Source organism: Chiloscyllium punctatum, chromosome 20 (assembly GCF_047496795.1).
Source record: "Chiloscyllium punctatum isolate Juve2018m chromosome 20, sChiPun1.3, whole genome shotgun sequence".
Classification (NCBI taxonomy): domain Eukaryota; kingdom Metazoa; phylum Chordata; class Chondrichthyes; order Orectolobiformes; family Hemiscylliidae; genus Chiloscyllium; species Chiloscyllium punctatum.
The window spans coordinates 75,188,371-75,213,697 of record NC_092758.1 but is presented as its reverse complement, the minus strand read 5'-3'; the positions used below and the strand labels follow the sequence as shown (position 1 = coordinate 75,213,697).

Below are 25,327 nucleotides of genomic sequence, written 5' to 3'. Positions count from 1 at the left end.
CCTGCTTTGTCTTTTTGATAGGATGTCTACCCTTGGACATTTCGCTCCCAGTCCTGATCCCCTTGCAGCCTCATCTCCGTGATGCCCACCACACCATACCTGACAATTTCAATCTGCATCACAAGCTCACTTACCTTCTTTCATATGCTGTGTGCATTCAGATACAATGCCTTCAGTCCTGTATTGACCTCCCTCTTCTCACTGTCATTCATTTATCCAGTGTGCTTGAAGTTTGATTCCTAACCCTTTCTAAATACTCTGACCTATTCTGTGTGCTGGAATCTTCAATAACCTCTCGAGTTTTCCTTTCCTTTCCTTTTCTCATATTTTTCCACATTTGAATCCACACCCACAGATGTTAACCTGCTTCTTTGTTTCCCATTGACCATATACTCCTTCCCGTCCTCCCTCTTTCTAGTTTAAAGTCCTGTTGACCACCCTATTCACCATTTTCTCTGGAACCCTGGTCCCAGATTGATTCAGGTGGAGACCGTCTCAATGGTGCAGATCCCTCCTGTTCCAATACTGGTGCCAGTGTCCCAGGTAAAGGAACTCCTCTTTTGTGAACCACTCTTTTAGCCACATGTTTATTTTGCTTATTCTTGTGTCCCTATGCCAATTTGCTATCGGCTCAGACAGTAATCAGGAGATTATAACCCTTAAGAACTTATTTAGCGTGAATTGGTGAGACCATCTGTGAAGTTATTTCAGTGGTGACAAAAATGGGATTAATGATGTAACCATGCAAAATAGTCCACTAGCTAAAGCTGAACTGGACTTCAAACAGAAAATACAACTAAGTTTATCATTAGAAAATGCTGCCAGTGGAGCATATGAGTTGCATGATATTCTGATGGAAGCAAACACCCACGCCAGTATGACTGAGCTTCGACAACACCACTTGAGTTTAACGTCATTCAAGACATATCCTGAACAGAGAGACTCTTGGTTAGTCCACAGCAAAACCTCAAAACAAAGCCAAGCCTAGACCAAATGGTTAAATGGTCACCCGGTTCTAATGGAGGTCAATACCAGCTCGGCCGTTTCAGTGGTTGGCTACAACAAAATTTGAACTGGACTCCAAACCTTAAGATGGCACAAGCCCTCAGCTGGACTGAGAACCAAGAAGGGGAACTGTTATAGATTAAGGATACAAATTTGGCTCTATTCTCTTATGATAAGCAGCTAGTTTAGTTAACACTGAGTATTGTACAAGGCTTAGGCCCAAGCTTAATGGGGCAAAATTCATTGAGAAAGATTCACCTAGATTGGCTGGACATTTTTTTGATTAGAAAATGGATGCCTGAGTGAAGTCCTAATTAAATGCTCGGAAATTTTTCAGGAAGGTCTAGCAATAATCACAGAAGCCAAGGCCACCCTGCATGTTGACCAGAAAGCAATTCCTCGATTCTGCAAGGCCAACACAGTACCATTTGCCTTACAGGCAGAAGTAGAGACAGAAATCAGGAGGCTGGAAAGTAAAGGAATCATCAAACCCGTCCAGGTTGTGGAATGGACAGCACCAATCATATTGATTGTGAAGCCCAATGGGCTCATCTTTGTGGGAAACAAATGGGAAACTGCTTTTCACAGCTGGATAAATTCCCAACCCTCGTCTAGAGAAATTACACACAAAGCTGTGAGGGGGCTGTCCTTCATGAAGCTGGACATGAGCCATGTGTACTTTCAAATGCAGTTAGATGAGGATTCTCAGAAGTATGGTACAATTAATACCCAGGAGAGTTTGTACCAATGTACGTGACTGCCGTTTGAGTATCATCAGCTGTACAATTTTTCAGGGGACAATGGAGAACATTTTACAAGGTTTATTCCAGGTCACTGTTTATCTAGATGATGTCCTAATAGCAGAGATGACCAATAAGGAGCACTGATAGAAATGGGACATAGTCCTGAGATGTTTATTCCAGGCAGGCATATGCCTTAGAGGGGAAAGATGTTTGCTCAAAGAATCCCAAGTGACCTACTCGACAAAACCGAGTTACACCCATTGGAAGATTAAGTGAGGGCATTCAAAATGTGACAGCTCCCACATTTGTACTGGAGCTTTGGTCTGGAACTTGGGCTGGTGAGCTATTACAGAAAGTTCATACATAACCTGGCCTCCATTTTGACACCTTTGCATCAATTTTTAAAAATGGATCAGCCTAGAAATGACCATGTAGCCAAGCCATACCTTTCCAGGAAGTGAAGAAACAGCTGTCATCCTCAAAGGTGTTGTGACCATCTGATCTCAAGCAAGATCTGGTAATGAGATGTCTAGATTAGAGTGTTGCTGGAAAAGCACAGCCGATCAGGCAGCATCCGAGGAGCAGGAAAATTGACGTTTCGGGCAAAAGACCTTCATCAGGATTGTAGGGCTGATGAAGGGCTTTTGCCTGAAACGCTGATTTTCCTGCTCCTCGGATGCTGCCTGACCGGCTCTGCTTTTCCAGCACCACTCTAACCTAGACTCTGATTTCCAGTATCTGCAAGTCCTCACTTTCGCCTGGTAATGACATGTGCTGACTCCCCAACATCGGGGTAGTAATAGGACCAATGGGGAGGAATACCCAATAGCGCATGTATTCAGGACTTTGGCTAATGTACAGCATGAACACATCCAGACAGAGAAGGACAATTTGGCAGTCATAGAATCATAGAATCCTTACAGTGTGGAAACAGGCCATTCAGCCCAATAAGTCCACACCAATTCTCTGAAACGAAACCCACCCAGACTCACCCCCCTTACTCTATCCTTGTAACCCTGCATTTCTCATGGCTAATCCACCTAACCTACGCAATCCCTGGATGCTATGGGCAACAAAGCATGTACAATCCACCTAATCTACACATCTATGGACTGTGGGAGGAAACCAGAACACTAGATGAAACTTACACAGACATGGGGAGAATGTGCAAACTTCATACAGTCACCTCTGGCTGGAATTGAACCTGGGTCTTTTGTGCTGCGAGGGAGCAATGCTAACCACTGAGTTGCCATATTTGGAGTCAGGAAATTCCACCAATACCTGTACGGATGTAAATTTTTGACAACAACAGACTACAAATCCCTGCTAGGTTTACTTAAAGAGGGCAAGGCAGTACTGCTCACAGTTTTAGGTTGAATTCAGTGGTGGGCTCTCATCTAAGTTGGTATAATTACAAGTTGGAACACCATCTGGGGGGGGGGGCAAGTAGCAAATGTGGACACATTGAATCACCTCCCCGTTGGAGATACAACCACTGGAAGAGTCCATGATGGTTTTAAATTTTCTGGACACATCTTCAGTGACACCTGACAATATCAGACTTTGGACGCAGAAAGATCTGGCAAAATTGAAACAGCTAATGGTGATGGGGGAAACAAAGGAGCCAACCCACGAGAATTAAGAACGTTTTGTACTCTGAGTAATCAGATCACAGAAGAGGATGGCATCTTATTATGGGAAGCAAGAGTTATTGTTCTGAGTAAAGATCACTGCCAAATACTGGCTGAACTCCACCAGGGTCATCCAAGGGTTTTCAAAATGAAGATGTTAGCAAGAAGTTATGCCGGGTGACTGGGACTGGAAGCAGACATAGCTACATTGGTGAGGCAGAGCACAGGATGCCGAGAACAAAAATTACCACCAGCAGCTCCCCCACATTCGTGGGAATGGTTGGGTAAACCCTGGACTCAGTTACATGTTATCATGGGCTCAAGATTCTTAGTCATTGTGGATGCCCACTCAAAATAGCTGGGTGCACAGAGTTCATTAGTCAAAAACAGAGACAATGATAGAAAAACTGCTCGCATCTTTTGCAATACATAGACTCCAGAAGTGTTGGTCATAGGTAACAGGCCATAGGTTACCAGCAGGAAATTTGAGTATTTCCTAAAGTTGAATGGTAGTCAACATGTAGGGACAGTTCCGTACCAGCCATCTTCCAATGGTCTGGCAGAAAAAGCAGTCCCAACTGTGAAGGCAGGCTTAAAGAATGAGTTTACATTTTCACTCGATACCAAACTATCCCAGTTCCTATTTGATTATTGGGGCATTCGTCATGCAACTACAGAGATAGCTCCAGCAGATTGGTTAATGGGGAATAGACTTAGTACCAGATTAAATCTGATCTTCCTGAACCTGGGAGGAGGGTGAAACGGCATCAGGAATGCCAATGCCCGACACAAGACTCCACTAAGTGAGAGAGACGATTTACTTCAGGGGACGAAGTTTGGTCTAGGAACCACGGGAATGGCCTGCGTGGGTAAGAGTACAGTTGATGCGAGGTCAGGTCCAATGTATAAAGACTGAGTATCTGAACAAGCAAGTGGACCATATTAAAGCTACAAACTTGCAAATGGTGTGGGAGAAAAAATGCCTGTCTCCTCGCCTGCCTTTCTGACTGTTCTGAAACCTGTGGGTTCTCCCTTTCCAAGTTTTGAAGATACCTCAGAATCTGAAATGGTCATGCAGATGTCACCCCACCTCGACGTCTTTGCCACCTGAAGAGGAGAATCAATTCCTTCTGAGAAATTCTAGGTGCAAGAGGTGAGTTACTGTGCATTACACACCACCTGTATCAGAGGCAAAGTTGGAGAAACCTGATCTGGTGCTGAGACTCCCCCGGAGCTATAGGGAAAAAAAGAGAATTGGCCTATGTCCTCGGAATCAGATAGGGAGAGATGTAGTGATTGTAGCAAGGTCAGACAAGTGGACCTCATAGAATATTTGGTCCAATCAGGGAGCCCTGGCTGACACACATAAACACGTGTGTCAGAGGTTCTGTTCATTCTGAGGAAGCTGGATCAGTATCAAGAACTTCCCAGGTGTAAATAAAGGGCGACTTGGCAACAAGGATACTACCCTCTCTGTAAAGTTATTTCACTTCTGATCTCTAAAATGTCCTGTCAACATGGAAGTAGTTTCTTTCTATTTCCTGATATTTTGAAACTTTCCTGCAGTGAAGTATTTGCACAAATAAACTTTGTCAATGCCCATAATAGTGCTCATCACTTAACTTTCCTCTTCTGTAATCTTTTTAACATTCTCTTTATGCTAAAATTTTCAAAGTTAAGCTCTCCAACATTTTTTATTTGTTGTGTATGTATTAGAGTCTGCTCAGCAATTTCTCAAAATAGTTGTCAAATGTTTTGTACATCTGAATGTACAAAAGCTGAGGGAATGCCTGCTATTATTTTCACTGCAGTCTTATGCCAGACTTTTGACGCACTGATAATTCCTGTCATGCAGGGCAAGCTTTTATAAGTCTTCACAATTCTTCAATCCATTTTATAAATGGAAAAGGCGTTCTGCAGAAATGAGCTCCCCTGCTGCTGTTTTAAATGAGGAAGTGCTTCGGTCTCCTTTGCCCTTTCAGAGGAAGACAAAGGATGCAATGGCATTTTGCGAAGAATGGCAGGGCAAGTTCTCCTTGGTATCCTGGACAATAGTCACCCCTCAATCAATATCAGTAAAACAGATGATCTGGTAGCTTATAACGGTTTCTGGGAAATTGCTGTGCATAAATCAGCTGCCATCTTTCTTATATTATAATAGTGACTAAATTAGAAAAACACTGAAGTGGTTGGAAAGCATGTTCGGATGCCCTGACAGGTTCTGCATAACAACAAATCTTCCTTTCTTTTACTATAGCTGGACCCATTTTTCTTCTTAGGATCATGTGTCTTTGTTAAACATATTTGGAATAATTTTGCCCAAAAGACAAAGTGCAATAGGGGACTTACGGAGAATTTCTCACCTTCCCCTTACAAAGGCAATAAAAATCGGTGGCATAAAGTCAACTGTTCCTCCCACTCCCTTTCCTTGAAGGTATACCAAGATGGTGGCGGAGTAGGACACTTCAGCTGGAACTCATCCACTCCATCTGTTTCTTTCCTTTTTTTCAATCTTTGTGATTTTCTCTCTTTTTTCCAGTCCTGGGCTCAACATAGCATCGAGAACAGGCAGCAGTGGTCTCCCAGAGAGTGTGCTAAGGGAAGGACTCATCAAAGACTATTGAACTTGTACCTTTATTCTTTTATTTCTCTAGTTTATATTAAAAAGGACTTTAATGTTAACTTTACCTTTTTTCTTTATTTTTCGACTTATTCTATGAAGGTAATGCTTAATTTTTAAACTCTATTTCCTTTACTACTTTGTACCTCAGTTTTTTGTACTTGAAGTACCTTTGTACCTAAGATGGTGCTGTATGTGGCAACATTATACGTTTTTCACTGTACTCCTCAACTTTTGTACTTGAGACACTTGACAATAAAATCCAAACCTAAATCTAAATCTAAGATGTTCATGTTGGCAACTGGAGGATCATAACCAAGAGCAATTCGAAACTACTCTTTCCACCAACCCAATTTCTGTCAGAGCTCACCAGATAGCAATCAAGAATGAAAACTTAATTCTCTCCCACCTTGTCCCACAGAGTATGAAGCTAATTTCAGCACTTCCCAACATCATTCTAGCTAACTCCCTCAAGAATGAATAAAAATTGAATTTGAGCCATTCAGATTCATACAGCTCAGTTACAAAATAATTTCATTCACCCTTTATCTTGGATGGAACACAGTGACAATGCACCTCCCGAAAAGAAATCAAACAATGTGGGCTTAAATTTACCCTATTTAAGACTAGTCTTGTATACTAATATTCTATGCACCTGTATTTAGTACTGATTCAATGATGTTTGAGTAGTTTGAAAATGAAACATGAATCAGAATTTCACAGCCTCCATTTGTACACAGCATCACAAGGAACAACAGCATCTGAAAATGGAAATTTTCATATACACAATTTCATGAATCTGCTTTTAATAGTCAGATGTAACCAAATCCACTACGGTATTAGCTAATTGATGTTACATGTCTCTATGCAATGTTAGGGATTAACCATTTCTTATACTACCGTAAATTTATGATAATTGGATGATGCATTGTGAATCATCACCTAATTCTCCAGTCAACTAGCCTCGCAAAAGAAAGCAAAAGGGAGCTCATTTTTCTTAACCACCATCAAAGTTTAAAGGTCGCTGGTACAAACACAAACTTCTGTTGGCTGTTTAAAACAAGAATTATAGGGATCAGGAATGGCAAACCAGCTGAACAAGTTTGAGCCTTTCACAATTTCACTACTTAATTTCTCTCTTCATCTCTTTTCACAAACATATCTAATTGCCTCTTGAATGTTTACATTATCCACCTTCAATAAAATTCCTTAGTAATTTATTCAGCATTCTATTACTGCTGTGGTAAGATGCTCCATCTGACTTCCCTTCTTAGTCCTAATGTCCTCATTTTTAACCTGTGCTCCCCAGGATTTGAATTATTCACTCTAATTACCAATAATACATATTCAAAAGGCCTTCAGATATTTATCTTATTTCTGTTACATTACTGTCAGTTCAGCTTTCAAAATAATCATGTTCACGTTACTAATATATGCTGGAGATGTAATCACAAGAACACTCCTTTTAAACTATTTCAGAATCAATGCATAAGTAATATAGAACATTGAATTCACTTTTAAACAAAAAAACTCAAAATATATTGCAAGATTTTATATTTTCTCTGCTCTTACATTTCCATTATTAATAGATTGAACATCCAATAATGATATGCAGATCCAGAAGTAAACAAGGTAAATTAATTTATATGCAAATCAGCACTTGTAATTTTATGTTAAGTAATCTTATTATACTTAGTTGTAAGGATGCTGACATGACCTTTCAACTTGTTGGGCATTATAACACAGGCATCATTTCTCTAAAAGGGTAGTTGGAGAGAATCCAGCATGGCCAAATGAAAGAGTTTGTCAGATACCTCCACCAACTTTGTAAATCTATTAGCTTATAACTAAGGCCCTTCTGAAAAGGGCACAGTTATTAGATGTAATTAACACTTACATTGGAGAGGACCTGGCATTTTGGATAAGCATTTCCACTGGGGGCTTGGGGACCTACATAAATCTCAACACAACTTAAAAGAGTATTTTCACTCATGGAAAAAGAATCAGCTCAGAAGGAGGCTATTTCGTCAATCGTTTCCATGTTGACTCTTAGTAAGAACTGCTTGTTAAGATCCACATCCCTATCGTTTCACTGTAGCCCTGAAACATTTTTGTCTTCAAACAATGACCTAATTCTGCTTTGAAAGGCACAATCAGCGTATTCCAACCACTTACCACATAAAAAAAAAATTCCTCATGTTGTTTTTGGTTCTTTGTCAATTATCTTAAGTTGATATTCGCTGTTCAAGCACTTGCAGACATTTGCACCAGACATGGCAGGCAAGGGAAATTTGGCATCCTGCTTTGCAGACAGAGATCGAGAAGGACAGGTTGGTACAGAGGAGGGATGTGTTTCTTTTCCTCCACTGGCAGAAGGTGTCACAACACCATGCCTGCCAGCCTGATCTGTGTTCACAAGTCAGGGTAGTGCAGTGTCCACGAGTCCAGCAACACACTCAATGCAGGAAAATGATCAATCACCTCCTTCACTCCACCAGGTAAGTGCCATCATCTGCTTTCTGTGAACTCACACTAACTTTTTCTCTGATACTGCACCTACTTCCACCAACCCTCATGCTCTACCATGCTCACTATTGCCTCAACATCTTTTTTCACTCGCTCTCACTCACCCCAACCTCCCACCCTACTGACCCTGCACGGTCTCTGTGCTTCCTACGCACTCAGGTCATCTCACCACCTCTGGTGAACCAGCACCAATAGCTGTGCCATCCACTTTGACCTCATTCAATCCCTCCCCTTCTCTTATTACAGAAGAATATGGCTCATGGTCGAGCAAAAAGAGCCAGGACAGTTGCTGGATATTTGACTCCTCAATTCCTACAAGGAAAGGATCTGGTACCTTGCAGGAGAAAATCAATATCGTCTTGTGAAGATGTGGAAACATTCATGCCCCAGCAACCAAGTAAGAAGCATTGTTTGTTGTTATACTACTCTCCCATGACCTCCACTGTGAGGTTTCTATTACATGCAACAACTTCTAACCCTTGGTTATAAAATTTCGTTCTTTTTTGTCTCCTCTAAACATCAGCGGTAAAGAGCCTGCCCTACAAGACACGCCTCTTCAGCTTTGAGGAAGGTAGCAAGACTGCCTCCTGCATCCGCCACCAACTCAGATAACTGACACATCGGTAAGCATTTTATTGACATTAGAGTCAAGAGCACTAGCTGGTGAGCACTTCATTGCCATGGCTCTCCAGGTGGTTAAGAAAGAAACAAGAGAAAGAAATGCAGAGGACTACTGGACACCAGGAACCTGTTCAACCACTACAGGAAAGGACCTCATGGTACCAGTAATTAGGGACTTCTTACAACACCCAAGTAGCCACAGGAATAGTTGGTAGGTTTGCCAGCAGCACTGGAAAAAACGGACACAGAGGTTGAAGGATTGCAGCAATGCTATTGAGACCTTTGCTGTCCCTGCCGCTTTGGACAGGTTGGTGACTGCTATGGGGAAGATGTTCAACAGTCTCAGAATCTGCTGAACATGCACACAGACCTGCACTCCATCGCCCTCGTAACCAACAGTAACACACAGGCACTGTCCAGAAGCCTCTCAGGACACTCCAGAACAATGTTCCCTCCACATTTGCTTTTGCTGCAGGGACCTCCTAGGCCCAGGCATGGCAGTAGCTTCCAGAAGTAGGAGTAAATGTGTCAGCAAGTTAATCAGAGAGCAAAGAACCTCTGAGTGGTTGTGCAGCCACACAGCTGAGTGGGAATATTGCTCCAGAAGTAGCTGAGCCTTCCACTTCCACACTTCCTGTCACCCCCAGTCTTGTAGGAGTGCAAACTGAGGAGGGTGCACCTGTCTCTGGGCAGGACACATTCAGCATGTCTTCGCCTACTGGACAAAAACAATCCTGGGTTGGCAGACTAAACTTCAAAGTTAACTGGGGCCAATGCAGGGCTAACTCACTCCATACCAAATCTGGAATCTGGGAATGTACTGTGATGCCAATGGAAGTAAGTTTCTATTCTGAAAAATTGTGTACACTTTTCATTCTTAGTTGTGGTGTGACTTTCTTTTTAGGTATAATTACAACAGTGAAGATTTAGTATCCACCTATCCTCAGTGCTACAAGTTCAGTGCTCCAAGGTGTGAGGTTAGTACTTTCTGGTGATCCGTAAACAGCATTGATTGCTACTTTGGCAATTAGGCCTTCATCTTTCCAGGGAGACAAACTTAGCTACTGCATCACAGCATTAGTGAGATTCATTAGTTATTTTACATTTGTTTGGGGCAAGGAATTGGGCTGCACGTCACTTAGTCTGGGTATGGTTGTAGTAATTTTCATCTCCATTCGGATCTTACTATTTCCAGCAAGATGGAAGACAACAGCAGTCGTTTCATGAACGGTGAGTCTTACGCTCAACCTCTCTGCCTTGGTGAATCCCCAACATAAACTACCCTTTTCTGGTAGTCCTCCCTGTTAACGTCATAGACTTTGCACATCTCTAAGGTCCCAACCAATTCATCTATCTGAGGCTTCAACTGTCCATTTCATTCCCCCAACCCCTTGCATAACAAGCAAACATGCTAGGTCAAGTAGTGCACTGTCTTCCCCATAGAAGCCAGAGAACTACTTACAGTCAATGACCCTCACTTCTGACATGACCCCTTTCCCTTTTATGTTTTGAGTTTCCCCCCACTTCACTATTTTAAATCCCTCTGCATGTCCGCATTCTCTCTCCAATCTCCACAACTGAGTTTACCAGCCACCCTCCCAGAGCTTTGGTCCCTTATAACCCTGCTTGACTTTTTGTGGATACAACTCCAAGACTAACAATGGCCTGCCTCCTATCACGCAGTCAGACAGCCCTCAACTGAGTGAGTAGACCCGTGGCTGATCTCTCTACAGCTCCAAAACCGTCATCCCAGAATCCCCGGAACTGTTACATCAGACCACATGGTTGATAGTGACTCACTCCCCAGAATGCAGACGTGGTGATCCAGGTGCCTTGCTTGATGTTGGAAGATACCCTTGTCTTCCTGTGTCTGGTATCCTCTGCCTGAAGACTGTCTTCCTGGTATTCACTGAGGACCACGTTGAAAAAAGGTCACTAGCTTGATGCTCATGAAGTGTGATCAGCACATATGCAATTGGCACATGGTGCAGGTGTGAAATTGACTATAGTGTTCAGCAAAATGTCAATTTCATTGTCTGACAAGCTGTCTGGATTTGTGTGTGATAACTTATAAAGCAAGGCAAAAGTATTGCAAATCTTTAAAGTGCAGCTGAAAGGGAAATGGTTAAAATGCAAGGCAAAGCAAAGCAGGGATGCTGTGATCACTCAGGTCGGCACGAATAGAGTGGGTGCTAAGAGACCGAGTAAATAGCCCTGTGGTACAGCCTGGTCCAGTGTGAGAGCTAGGTGTCAGTCTCTGTGCAGGACTATTACAATAAATTGTGCCCAATACACTCCAAAGTTCATTATTACAGAGCAGAGGCATACAGTCAGTATATTGGTGATATGCCACAATGATGCAGGGAGGTTGGCATATGTCAGATAACGATGTTTGTGACGGGCATGTGTGTGGCCACTGGCCATGTATTATGCCCTGAGATATTGGTTCTGGGAGTTCAGATGGGGCTGTGGAGGAGCAAGTGACCCTAGAGCTGGAGTTTGAAGATGAGCTTTTACTGTTTCAACATTGTTTTAAAAAGAGTATTTTGATATGTAACAAAATTATATGCTTATTAAAAACAATATTCAGTAAAGAAAGCTGAATATATGAACAGTGTCTTAATTTAAATCTCTGTGAAAAATTAATTTCCTTCAGTAAAATACACATGTACTAAAGCAAAAGAAAAAGCTCTAAGGTGACTTTGGGGGGCAGGACCAACTGACACTGTCTGTCAGGGCATGAGAGATGGTTACGTAGATTCAGGAAGCACTTCCTAAATTAAATGATGTTCCCGAGGTAATTACATCCTTTCCTCAGTGAGAAATAAAAAGAAGTATGTTAATTATCATTTGTTGGGAAATTTTGCATAAAAAGGATATTTGAGCTTCATACCGAACAAGAATTCTGAATAATGATCATGAAATCCCGTTGCGAATGTTTTAATGCAGCTGCGTTTGGAGACAGTCCAAGTAGAGAATAAACATCAGTCAGAATTACTAAGCAACCACGCAATCAGGTTTCTGCCCTCTTAATTTAACCGCATTTCTGAAACACGAGTGGAGGATTCAGACCAGTAACTGGATTCTCCCTTCAAATGGAGAAATGGAGATTTGTGACAGTTTGTGGATACCGAATCAGCCATGATGAATGAGTTACTCATTGGGCTTTTCACTGGGACACTCCCTTGATTTGCCTGGAGATAACCTTGTTGTCAAATTAAGGATGGTGTTGTGGCCATTGAAGGTAGACAACCTATGAAAGGCCTTCCAGCTTGAAAGGCAGTGCTGATCATAGACCATAGGCTACTCTCTCATTTGAGAGATATTACATTCCCTACAATGTGGAAACAGGCCCTTTTGCCCAACAAGTCTGCACCGGCCCTCCAAACAGCAACCCACCCAGAGCGATCTCCCTCTGATTAATGCACCTAACACCATGGACAATTTAGCATGGCTAATCCACCTTTCCTGCACATCTTTGGATTGTGGGAGGAAACCAGACCACCTGGAGGAAACCCACGCAGACACTGGGAGAATGTGCAAACTCCACTGAGGTTGGAATCCAACCTGGATCCCTGGCGCTGTAACGCTGCAGTGCTAAGCCATTCAGCAAACAGAGCTAAAAGCTTCTTAGGTTATTCAAAAAGCAAGTGTTTCAAGATGGAGGCACCAGCAATTTTTTTTTGTACTCTTAATCAAAAATTGCTTTATGGAGTTGAGCCACCACTATCAGAGACAATAGAGGTATTTAACCCCAAGGGTGGCTGCTCTTGTTCAGAGGGCCTCTAGTACTGGCCACAACCCAGCCTGCCTCCAAGAGGATATCTTCAAGTACATCATCTTGCCTGTGGGAAACTGGAAACTGACTGGAAAATACCAATTAATGTCAATTAGCTAGTCGCAATTTTATTTTTAAATGAGTCTGATCAGCGACCCATTGTATGTTGACGGGTAGCCCTGCCATCATTCAATCTCACCTCCTCAAATATAGTCAGCATTTGGATGTATCCCTACAATGTAGAAGCAGGCCATTTGGCCCATTAGGTTCACACCAATCCTCCAAAGAGCATCCCATCCAGACCCAACCTATCCCTGTAACCCTGCATTTCCCATGCAACTGCATGCCCATCTAACCTGCACACCCCTAGACACTATGAGCAATTGTGCTTGTCAAACCACCTAACTGTACATCCTTGAACTTTGGGAGGAAATCGGAGCACCCGGAGAATGTGCAAACTCCCGAGGCTGGAATCGAATCCAGAGTCCCTGGCTCTGCGGCAGCAAGGCAGCAGTGCTAACCACTGAGCCACCATGCTGAACCATGGAGCAGGGTAGTGGCTGGCATTGCCAATTTTGGCTCCTACATGCCTCCAAGGTTGGCTCCAGCAGAGACTGAAAGTCCAGTCCCCATTTAAATTAGAAACTATTCTTCCACTTTTACCTATATCGTACAATTGGATCAGTCTCCTGCCATCTTAGGAAACACAGAAAGCTAGCACACAAGTCCAGTAAGTAGTTAGAAAGGCTAATGGAATGTTGGCCCTTATTTCAAGGGGGATGGAGTATCAGAATAGGGAACATTTACTGCAATTGTAAAATTTGTAGATAAGGTCCTATCTGGAGTACTCTAAGCAGTTTTGGCCCCCTTATTTAAAGGAAGTTATCATTTCATTGGAGGCTAGGATTATCGGATTCTTAAGGGGCTTGACAGGGTAAATGCTGAGAAGACATTTCCCCTCATGGGAGAGTTTGGGAGTAGAGAGCAGTGTCTCAGATTTAGGAAGAGCCTATTTAAAACTGAGAGATGAGGACAAATTTCTTCTCTTACAGGAGTCTTCAGTACTCCTTGACAGCGAAAGCTGTGGAGGTAGTCATAGAATCTCTGTGTATTTTTAAGGCTGTGATAGATATACCCTTGATAAGTAATAGAATCAAGGGTTATAAAGAAAGAACGGGAAAATGAATGTGAGGTATGTCGGATCAACCTTGTGGGGCCAAATAGCCTATTCCTGTTCCTATTCCTTTTGGTCTAAAATCTGTAATGCCTTCTCTGAATTATTGATATATTGTTATACATATAATCTCATCTTTAATAACTTCAGCCCCAATCTGGGTTGTCTTGATATCTTGCGCATATAAAGGAGAAAAAAATCTTGCTGATAAGCAGTCACATGATCCAAAAATGCTTCTTTACCTCAATAATTCTCTTATTTTTAGTTCATGTTGTTTATTCATCAACACATTTTGTCTCTCATAACCTTATAATTTGCGAGTTTTTTGTTGACACATGTCCACTGTCCTTAATCTCTCCTCTACATAAATAGCTGTATATTTGTTTACTTTCCTTTATTCATCATTATGTACCCTTCCATTCCAGTCTATCGCTTTCCATTTTTGTTTTCATCTGCCGATTTATTATCCTCTACATTTTATTGACCTTCCCAATTCTCTCTCCCTCTCAGTCTACTTTCCCTTCTGATTATTCCCACTAATATGTATTAAAACAATTAATTAAATGTTACCATGTTACAAATGTAGTCATTTGTGTGTGTGTGTGTGTGTGCGCGCGCGGGGTGGGAAGTTTGTGGGGGAAGGAGGTGGAGGAGGTGGTGTAGATTCTTAACAGAGCTACAAGCAGCAAGGAGACCACTTGTGAGTTGGGAACATGTTTGCTATGGCATCCGTTTTGTTGTGCCACTTTAAGTCAGAGACATCATTCACATTCTCCAGATTTCCTGGTCATTCAGAGAAGGTAGGTAGGATGCTATTTTGAATATGTCAAATGTCAGATTTAAAATTAATAGGCCCAGCAATGAGCTAAAGTAGCAAATTATACATTGATCCTGTGTCTTTAATAATTACAGGAACAGAAAGGAGACCAAGGCCTCAGATTTTTGAAGGCTCTGGCATGAGATTTAAAAAATCATTTAAGTGCAATGGTTTTGTCAATATTAGGAGAAAAGACCAGAACCAGTAAGTATTTAGAGACATTCTATTACTTTTGATTCCAAAATATATGTGTTTTATTGAAAAAAGGCTGCTCCAGAGAAAGAAAAACTGTGGATCTAAATTCACTGACTGCTTAGAGAGTCCTGTGCGAAGCTGTGGAAAGCCACACATGTAAAGTACCAGTGAAATTTATACAGGAAGAGAAACAAGGTGGTGGGGTGGTGGGGAGACAAATTATTTTCCGTCTCAGCTGAAAACCATCTATTGAAGACATGTTTGTATCACGTCCAGGAATATACAAAAAAAAAGGAGTTAGAAACTGACTATAATACTAGTTTGCGTATTATTGGTTGAATATGCTACTACATGAATGAGTGTGCTTTAAGAACTGCTATTTTAGACAATTTGAAACTGCACGTAAAACAAAAGGAAGGATTCTCTTTCACTCCGAGTGCTGCCAGCCAGTTCAAAAGGATTCAGGAGAAGAAATTTCAATAAATCTACAAAACCAAAAATCTTAAGATCGACTGCTCAACCACTAATGTCAATGCTACGAATGCTATCCAATAAAGGTTGTGACATCTCTTTCTAAATTTTTGAACTTATACCTCATTTCTATGTTGTTTGTTTGTGTGTTCCATTACTATTTAATTTCATGTTTAGTGATGAATGAATTCATTTTTTAGTAACTCAAGAAAGGCTTGTTAAATATCTGCTTTTTAAAAAAGAAGTACATTTGGGTCTGGGAGGAAGGTACCCAAAAGGGAAGGGTACTTTTTAAAATGAACCTTGTTGCAATTGACTGAGGAGGTGGTGAATAACCAAGAGGAGCCGATTCATCTTTCCTCATCTGAGGACTTTAGATTTGGCGTGTGCTGTCTGCAACTGGGTATCTTTGCTTGGTGTCTCAAGACAACAAATTGGAGACTTGTGCCATTATGTGAGAATCCACAGACAAAACAAAAAGAAATGAGAGTGGGAAACTGTCTTTGAAACCAACTTTTAAAAAAACGCAAAAAACTTTTTCAAGGTTGCATTCCTACAGTTTGGAATTGTCTAGATTTAATGCCAGCATGTTCCTAGTAGAATCAGAGGATTCAAAAGTTCTGTTCCTTGAACAGTTGGAAGATTTAGCAAGACACTTGGGATCAAAATTTCACCAGAAAGTCAGGAGACCCAAAATTTTAAAATGGTTGGTCAATGGTTTATAGGTGGAAACTGAGTACAATAAAACATAATGTTGTGGAAGAGAGATTGAGATTGGAGCAGTGGAAATGAAAATTTAAGAAAAAGACAAAGAGGGAGGAAAGGGAAAGAAAGAGAGAAACAGGAAAGGGAGGAAAGAACAAGGAGAAAAAAGAAAGTTCAGGAAAAATGGCAAGAAAAGGAATTTGAACAAAGACAACTCAAAGTGAGGAGCAGGAACACCACAAATGTCCATGAAGATTTCATTGGCTTAAACTTCAGGGCGTACAAATTAAATGAGTTTGCTGAGATGCCTAAGTTTGAGGAGGCAGGGGCAGAGCTTTCTTCATTTCTTCCTAATGAATATTACAGCAGTTAAGGTGGCCAGTCTTACACAAGTCCTTATTAATACAATGTAGGCATTTGGGAAAACTGCAGAAGAATAATTTCCTCTTGCTCAAGAAATGTACCACCAATTATGAGCTAGTAAAAAAAAGCTTCATTAAATGCATATCAGTTCGTGCCAGAGGGATACCATCTCCCATATACTCAGAAAATGGCCGAACTAGAAGTACTTGGACAGAAATTGCTGGAGAACTCAGCAGCTCAGTGTCTGTGAAGAGAAAAAAATAGTCATTTTGAGTCCAGACCTGCAGACCTTCAACACAGTTTATCCAGCAAGTTCTGTTTCTGTTTTAGACCTCCATTATCTACAGTCAATATCCTAACTCAATATGTAGATAGGCTGACGAGAGGGGAGGCCATGTTGGATTGGATGCTTGGCAACAAAACAGGTCATAAGTCAGACCTCTCGGTGGGAGAGCATTTTGGTGATAGTGATCACAACTCCCTGACCTTTACTATACTCATGGAGAGAGATAGAAGCAGACAGTATGGGAAAGTATTTAATTGGGGGAGGGGGAATTACAATGCTATTAGGCAGGAACATAAATTGGAAACAGATATTCTCAGGGAAATGCACAACAGAAAAGTGGAAGCTGTTTAGGGAGCACTTGTTGCGAGTGCAGGATAGGTTTGTCCCACTGAGGCTAGGAAGGGATGGTAGGGTGAAGGAACCTTGGATAACACTAGCCATGAGGAAGAAAGAAGCTTACTTAAGGTTGAGGAAGCAAGGACCCAACAGAGCTTTAGAGGGTTACAAGGTAGCCAGGAAGGAACTGCAGAATGGACTTAGGTGAGCTGGAAGGGGGCATGAAAAAGCTTTAATGGGTAGGATTAAAGAAAATTCCAAGGTGTTCCACACTTATGTGAGGAACAAGAGGATGGCCAGAGTGAGGGTAGGGCCAATCAGGGATACTGGAATGAACTTGTGCCTGGAGTTGGAAGAGGTGGGGGAGGTCCTTAATGAATACTTGGCTTTGTTTGTGAGGACAGCGTGAAACAAGCTGATATGCTCAAATAGGTTGAAATTAAAAGGACGATATGCTGAAAATTTTAAAAAACATGAGGATAGATAAGTGCCTGGGGCCAGATGGGATATATCCAAGGTTACTACAGGAAGCGAGGGAAGAGTTGCTGCGCCTTTGACGATAATCTTTTCATCCCCACTGTCCACTGGAGTAGTGCCAGGTGTTTGGAGGGTGGCAAATGTTATTCCCTTGTTCAAGAAAGGGAATAGGGATAACCCTGGGAATTACAGACCAGTCAGTCTTATGTTGGTAGTGTGAAAATTATTGGAGAGGATTCTGAGAGACAGGATTTATGAATATTTGGAAAGCATTGTATGATTAAAGATAGTGAGGGTCAGGTCATGCCTCACAAGCATTATTGAATTCTTTGAGGATGTGACAAAACACATTGATGAAAGTAGAATGGTGGATGTGGTGTAATTGGATTTTAGCACGGCGTTTGTTAAGGTTCTTCATGGTAGGCTCATTCAGAAAGTAAAGATGCATGGGATACAGGGAAATTTAGCTGCCAGAATACAGAATTGATTGGCCCATAGAAGAGAGGGTGATAGTAGATGGAAAGTATTCAGACTGGAGCTCGGTGACCAGTGGATCTGTTCTCAGATCTCTGCTCTTTGTGAATTTTATAAATGACTTGGATGACGAAGTGGTAGGGTGAGTTAGTAACATTGCTTATGACACCAAGGTTGGTGGAGTTGTGGATAGTGTGGAGGGCTGTTGTAGGTTGCAACAGGACATTGACAGGATACAGAACTGGGCTGAGAAGTGACAGATGGAAAAGTGTGAAGTGATTTATTTTGGAAGATTGAATTTGAGTGCAGATTACAGGGTTAAAGGCAAGACTTTTGGCATTGTGGAGGAACAGAGGGATCTTGGGGTCCGTGTCCATAGATCCCTCAAAGTTGCCACCCAAGTTGATAGGGTTGCTAAGGAGTATGGTGTGTTCACTTTCATTAACAGTGGGATTGAGTTTAACCATCACAAGGTTATGCTGCAGCTTCATAGAGCCCTGGTTAGACCACACTTGGAATACTGTGTTCAGTTCTGGTTGCCTCATTAGGAAGAATGTGGAAGCTTTAGAGAGGGTGCGGGGGGTAGTTGGGTAGAATTTAAGATGGTGGCAGTCTGGACAGTCTGCTGTATTGGGCTCTGTGCCACACCCCAGGCAAAGTGGGCACCTACCCCACCTCCCCCCCCCCATTAGCCACCCCTGAGGAAAGTTTAGAATACCTAGAGCCTTTTAAATTAAGATTTGACAGATCTGGAGCTGAAATTAAGACATCCAAGGGAAAGGGAGCGCAGCAGGCAGCGCACTCCCCTACGATGTCGGGCACACCCACAGCTGTTACCTCAACTCCCATGGCGGTGCCCTTACATTCAGTTGAGCAACCGCACTTACTAACGGAGTTCACAAAACTCAATAAGAAAATCGAGGGAGCGCTAGAACCAATTACTGCCATGCTGACAAAGCATGAGCAGGAGATCCAGGGTTTGGATCAGTGTATAGAAGCTGTGGAACAGAGGACCGAGGCCTCGGAGGACTCCAAAGGGGGAGTCGGAAGCATGGAAGGTCAGGTTCGGGCTCTGCAGGAACAAGTAGACAACCTCGAAAATTGAGGTCGGAGAAAAAAAGTCTACGGATTGTGGGTTTACCGAAACATGAAGAAGGTGAGAACCTTGCTGATTTTTTTGAGAGGTGGCTCCTGGAGATGCTGGAGCTGGAGATCGAGTTGAGCTGGGTGAGAGTGGAGCAGGCCCACCAGGTCATGAGGTGTAGGTCCGGGCCGGCCCAACAGCCTCGCCTGGTCCTAGTGAAACTCCAGCAGTATAAGGAAAAGCAATTAATAACAGAAACAGCCAGAAGACAGTAGAGGAGGTGCAAGAGGTGGTAAGGCAGCTCTAAGGTGGTATGGCTCTCCGTCCAGGTGGGTGCCCGAGTGAATTTTACAAGGAGTTCATACACATGTTGGCTGAACCACTGCTGGAGATGTATAGTAATTTGTATAGCCAGGCCTGCCTCCCTCTCTTAGGGAGACTAATATCTCCCTTATTTTAAAGAAAGGGAAAGACCCCGAAGGATTGCATGTCGTATAGACCCATCTTGTTGTTCAATGTAAATTTTAAAATCCTAGCAAAGATGTTGGCTGTGAGGTTGGAGAAGGTGCTGCCTGTTAATATAAGAGAACCAGACCGGTTTTATCAAGGGCTGCAGCTCCTCCAACAATTTCAGATGGGTATTGAATATAATGCAAATATGTCAGCAGAGAATGATTCCTTGGATGCAGAAGAGGCTTTTGATAGGGTGGAATGGTCTTATCTCTTTGCTGTTTTAGATCATTTTGGTCAGTGAAGGACCTTCGCCAGGTGAGTGACAGTGTTATATGGAGACTCCAAGGCGGTGGTTATCACAAATGGGGTCAAATTGAGCAATTTTAGTGTGGGGAGGGGTAGCTGACAGGGATGTCCCCTGTCGCTGCTGCTGTTTACCTTGGGACTTGAACCACTGGCAGAGGCTATCTGAAAGGACCCTGAAATAATGGCACCAAAGGTGGGAGTTGGCAAACACAAAATCACTCTATGCGGATGATGTCAATCTGTTTTTGGCGAACCCTGAAAAGTCCATACTCCGGCTAATACAAAAAATTAAATTATTCGGCAGCTTTTCAGGATACAGGATAAATTTCACAAAATTGAAATCATGCCCCTGGGGGAATGGGTGGAAGTACCGAAGCTAGAGGATGGAATGGAGTTGCCTTTTAGATGGTCACAGAAAGGTTTTCTCTATCTGGGAATTTTTATTACCCTTTACTTCTGGCAGCTGTACGGAGCTAACCTTACATAGCTGTTTGAAAGAATAAAACAGGACCTGCAGCAATGGGAGGGACTACCCATATCATGGCTAGGCTGCATAGCCTTGATTAAAATCAATGTTCTTCCTCAGTTATTATATCCTATGAGGATGCTCCCGGTGTTATTATCCAAATAGGTGCTGTGGAGATTTGCAGGATGGCTTGGATCATTTATTTGGTGCCATAGGCACCCCTTAATTAAATTTACCAAGCTGCAACTTCCACAGGATATGGGTGCATGGGCCTCCCAGATGTGAAGAGATACCAAACAGGAGCACTGTTGTCATATATAGACGAATGGGTACGCAATGACTCAAAGTCGAAATGGCTTGATGTTGAGGCCTCACAGGCGAGATGTCCGCTCATAAACTTACTGTTCATGGATAAGATGAGATCAGTAGTTGTGTACTGTGAAGGTCCAATTATCGTAAATACAGTAAAAGCATGTAGTATAATGCAGCAGGGTGAGGCCAATTTGCCCAAGACTTTGCCGTTCACCTGTTAGTGAGAGCCCCAGGACTTAGACCAGGGTCAATGGACTCCGGCTTCAGAGCTTGGGAGGTTAACAGAATCTCCTGTATGGTAGAGTTATTTGACGGAGAGGTCTTGATGTCTTTCAGCCAGTTAGGTCAGAAATACTGAATCCCTAATAGGGACTTTTTCCGATATTTCCAGGTTATGGGTTACATACAGAAGAAGACCACACTCTTGGCCCAGCACTACAAGTCAGATATCTTCCACGAATTAATCGCTCTTAAGAAGTTTACAAATTCCATACCCTTCCCATTCAGCATAAAAAAGGTAAACTTGCCAGATCATATGCTGGTTTCGCATTAGATAGAGACGACTGGTGGTGCTACAAATCTGAGGGTCACTACACCTCAGGCAAGAGGAAAGGTTGAGACGGAGGGTCCTTCATGATAACCTCAGCTAGCTCAGGAAATCAACTCATGCTGTTGGCATCATTCTGCATTGCCAGCCAACCGAGCTAACTAACCTCCTGTCCCAATAAGAATACACTTATAGGTTCAGTGAGTCACTGGGTCTATGCAAACAAGCACATTGGCTGATTCACAAACCCCTGTTCTCTCTCTAAGTCACCATCAAACAATTGGAAAAGGTAGAATTGGGAGGGTGACAGAAAACTGAGACCCATGGGAAAGAGGGAAGTCCTTCTGAGAATAGAAATGGTGGTGAAAAAGAAAGAGGAAAATGTCTGTGTATTTTAAATGCCAAAATGCATTAGATGTCTGCTCCAACTGTTGGAGACCACAGGAAAAATTGCCGGGATTTATTGGTCACATACATTCCTTAGTAGGCTAAGCTATGGCTCTGACTGTGGCTGCAAACCCTCTGCAGGCACTTCTGAGAGTGTGGATGAAGTTAATTAAATGAATCCCTGAGAGTCACTGGTATATTGAATCCAAAATAAAGGTGGTCACATCCCCCCAGAGTTAGCTGAGCAAGTGTGATATGGTACTGTAGAATAATGGGGCTGCCAGACCCTACTGTGGGAAAAGGCATGACATTCACACCAGAGAAGTTGGAAAAGGGAGTGGAGTAGGGTAAATGCCCATCCTCCTTTACAGGTATATTTGGAGTGTGTCCTTGTGTCAGGATCAGTGATTGTGGCAGTCATCCCCACTCTGCCTGTGGATGGGATTGATCTGTCCTTCAGCAATGATCTGGCAAGATCGAAGGTAATAGCCTCCCCAGTGACTCCGAGAAGGCCACTGAGGTTAGGGAACAGTTGCAGGAAAAAGTGCCTGGCATTCTCCCTCATTGTGTGTTCACATGGTCTATGGAGTGTCAAGATAAGCCAATGGAGTCCTCTGGTTTGGTTATCAGAAATGTTTTTGGAAGTCTGGAAAAGCATAAGAAGGTCATAAATGGAACCTCCTTGGTAGCAGCCCAATACACTGATCCACTGTTAAAAGCAGTAGCTTAGACTGCTCATATCCTGAAGATGCAGCAGAAACACACTCTGACTACATTAGACACGAAGTGCTGCTGAGAAATTGAGAATCCCTCACAGACCTATAAACAAAGAAGGGAAAGTGATACACCAGATAGTGGTGCAGCTGAGGAACTGAGGGACATTTTACAGTAAAGTCACAAGGTTTTGAAGGCTGAACATGTCAGTATACGAAAGAAGGAAGCTCCCGTCAACAACATTTTTACTGGATATTGTTGCATAAGGTTGTGATCAAGTTTTGTAGAACCTGCTTCTATGGAACCATTCAGCAAGGTGTTAGTGGACTATGTGGGACATCTGCCCAACACAAAAAGGGGGCTAGCAGTATACTCTTTCCATGTTGTGGTTGTGTTCGCCGAGCTGGGAGTTTATGTTGCAGACGTTTCATCCCCTGTCTAGGTGACATCCTCAGTGCTTGGGAGCCTCCTGTGAAGTGTGTGGGTACCTGTGTCCATGTGTATGTGAGTGTGTGTGTGTGTGTGTAGGAATATCTGTGTGTGTATGTGTAGTTCAATGGGCACCGCACAACAATCAACAGACAGGAGGGTTCTGTCCTAGTTGGGGAACACTTCAGTGGTCCAGGACATTCAGCCTTGGACCTTCGGGAGACCGTTCTCCAAGGCGGACTTTGGGACGGGCAGCAGAGGAAAGTGGCTGAGCAGAGGCTGATAGCTAAGTTCGGTACCCAGAGGGAGGGCCTTAACCGGGACCTTGGGTTCATCTCACATTACAGGTGATCACCATTGCACTACACACACACAGAAATTCCTACACACACACACTCTTACATACACACAGATGCACACACAGACACCCACACACACCCTTATAGACACACACACCCACACATGCACCCCCTCACAGACTTAAGACACTCTGCACTTACTACACACACACACACACACACACACACACACACATTCTCACACTCACAACCCCCACCCCAGACAGACACACAAACACACAGACAGACAAAGACATATATTTTATGTGGTGAATTTGTACTTGCAGAGTTACATTGCACTTTGCTCAAAAACTGCATACATTCATGTAGAACTCTGAGCTCAAAAACTGCATGAATTTATGTAAAACTCTGTTATCTCACTTTTTAGATTAGAATCAATCTAAACATCAGGTCATAGACAGAGAACACAGGGGGCTAACACCTTCAACATATTGTCTAGCTATCACCATTGTTAACAGCTAACCCCAGAATGCAACTTTAAAAAAAAGAGTTTTGTGATTTACACATGAAAGAAATGAAACTATCACTGTATTCTAACAGATGAAAGGCTTAACAGACAATCAATTTTTCAATGTATAATTTCAGTTACATCACACTGTAAATTTTTGCTATAAATTCTGTGTTACGATCGAGCCCTCCACAATCACCTGATGAAGGAGTGTTGCTCCGAAAGCTAGTGTACTTCCAATTAAACCTGTTGGACTATAACCTGGGGTTGTGTGATTTTTAACTATGTTTCCAGAGACAGTGATGCTCACATACAGTCGATCTGTATCTGCAGGTACTGCTTTTGGGACTTGCATTCTCTGAGATGGATTTCTGTGTCCATCCCCTCTGCTATTTGCAGTGGCAAGTGACTGAGGAGAAGCAAGTTGGTTCTGCTGGTCCTTCAGCTACTGGTCCTCCTCCTCCTCCTCTTGTTATTTATCATAGGTGCAGGGTAGAGCTGCACAAACTATTTCTAAGTTGTGTGAAGGCTGACAGCAGAGACTCTAAGATTTATTGATTCAGCGAAGGGCAGATCAAGGTGAAAGGACAGATCTTGAGAATTATATGTAAAGTAGTAAGAATAACACTCAGAAGAAGTGCTCACCCAGATATGATTGCAGTCTTTGCTTTCAGCAGTTTAAAGCTTCCCAGCCCGTAAGTTTCACCAAAGAAACAAGATGCAGACAGCTCTTGAACCTATGCATTGGTTGTTAAGCCAGAATGCCGGCTCAAATGCAAAGTTAATTACCATTTACATACTTTAATAGTTTACTGACATTTGCACATAACACACACATTAACGTGACTCTCACTGCCTCTGGAGACCTGAGGTCTCAACATGTACACATAACTTTTTATAGTTCAAGTGTTTCATACAACAGTAGTCAATGTAACCTTTAAATCACAAAGGAACCTCAATTATCCAGTATTTGATTATCCTAATATCGGATTATCCGGCAAGATGGCAAAGTCTTGATGCTTGGTTAAACTATGTTATCCGACATTCGATTGTCTGGAATTCATTTAACCGAACGAAACACTCCCCGCCTGTGTCCTTTGGATAATGGAGGTTCCTCGGAGTATATGAAATATTTTGAAACAGCAAATGGTAATTAATGTAGCAATTTATAGGTTACATCTTATTTTGCAGGATAAATAAGAAGGACAAACATACCTTGGCCTTGTCTTGTTTGAAGTTGCTATTGAAAAGCTGTGTCAGATTTTCAAAAGTTGTAGTTAGTGGCATCATGAACAACTCAAATTCATCTTCATCCTCACCTTAAGTGTAAAATAAAAAAAAGAAAAATAAAGTTTTATGACAATAAAAATGAGGAAGACATGAACTCAAAGCTTCACACTATTTCAGTCAATATTCAGTTAACCTTGTAATTTTGACATCTCCCATCAGCATGAACACAGCTCTAGATGTCACCACAATCTAAAATGTTAACATAGAGCTCATGATTGAAACAAAATTACCAGTGCATTCCATACCTAAATATCACAGCTATTCCTGATCTCTTTCCTACAATTCTTATTGTCAATCATACTCATTGTTC

At 42.3% G+C, this 25,327-nt stretch overlaps 1 protein-coding gene across 1 annotated transcript in view; it reads right to left on the bottom strand.

The window, feature by feature from the left end:
• Positions 1–25,327, bottom strand: part of LOC140491824 (ran-binding protein 17-like) — a 430,222-nt gene that overhangs the window by 343,866 nt on the left and 61,029 nt on the right. The window contains exon 4 of the mRNA XM_072590219.1: positions 24,943–25,046. Coding sequence (XP_072446320.1) covers positions 24,943–25,046 — 104 coding nt within the window. The remainder of the gene's footprint in view (positions 1–24,942; positions 25,047–25,327) is intronic.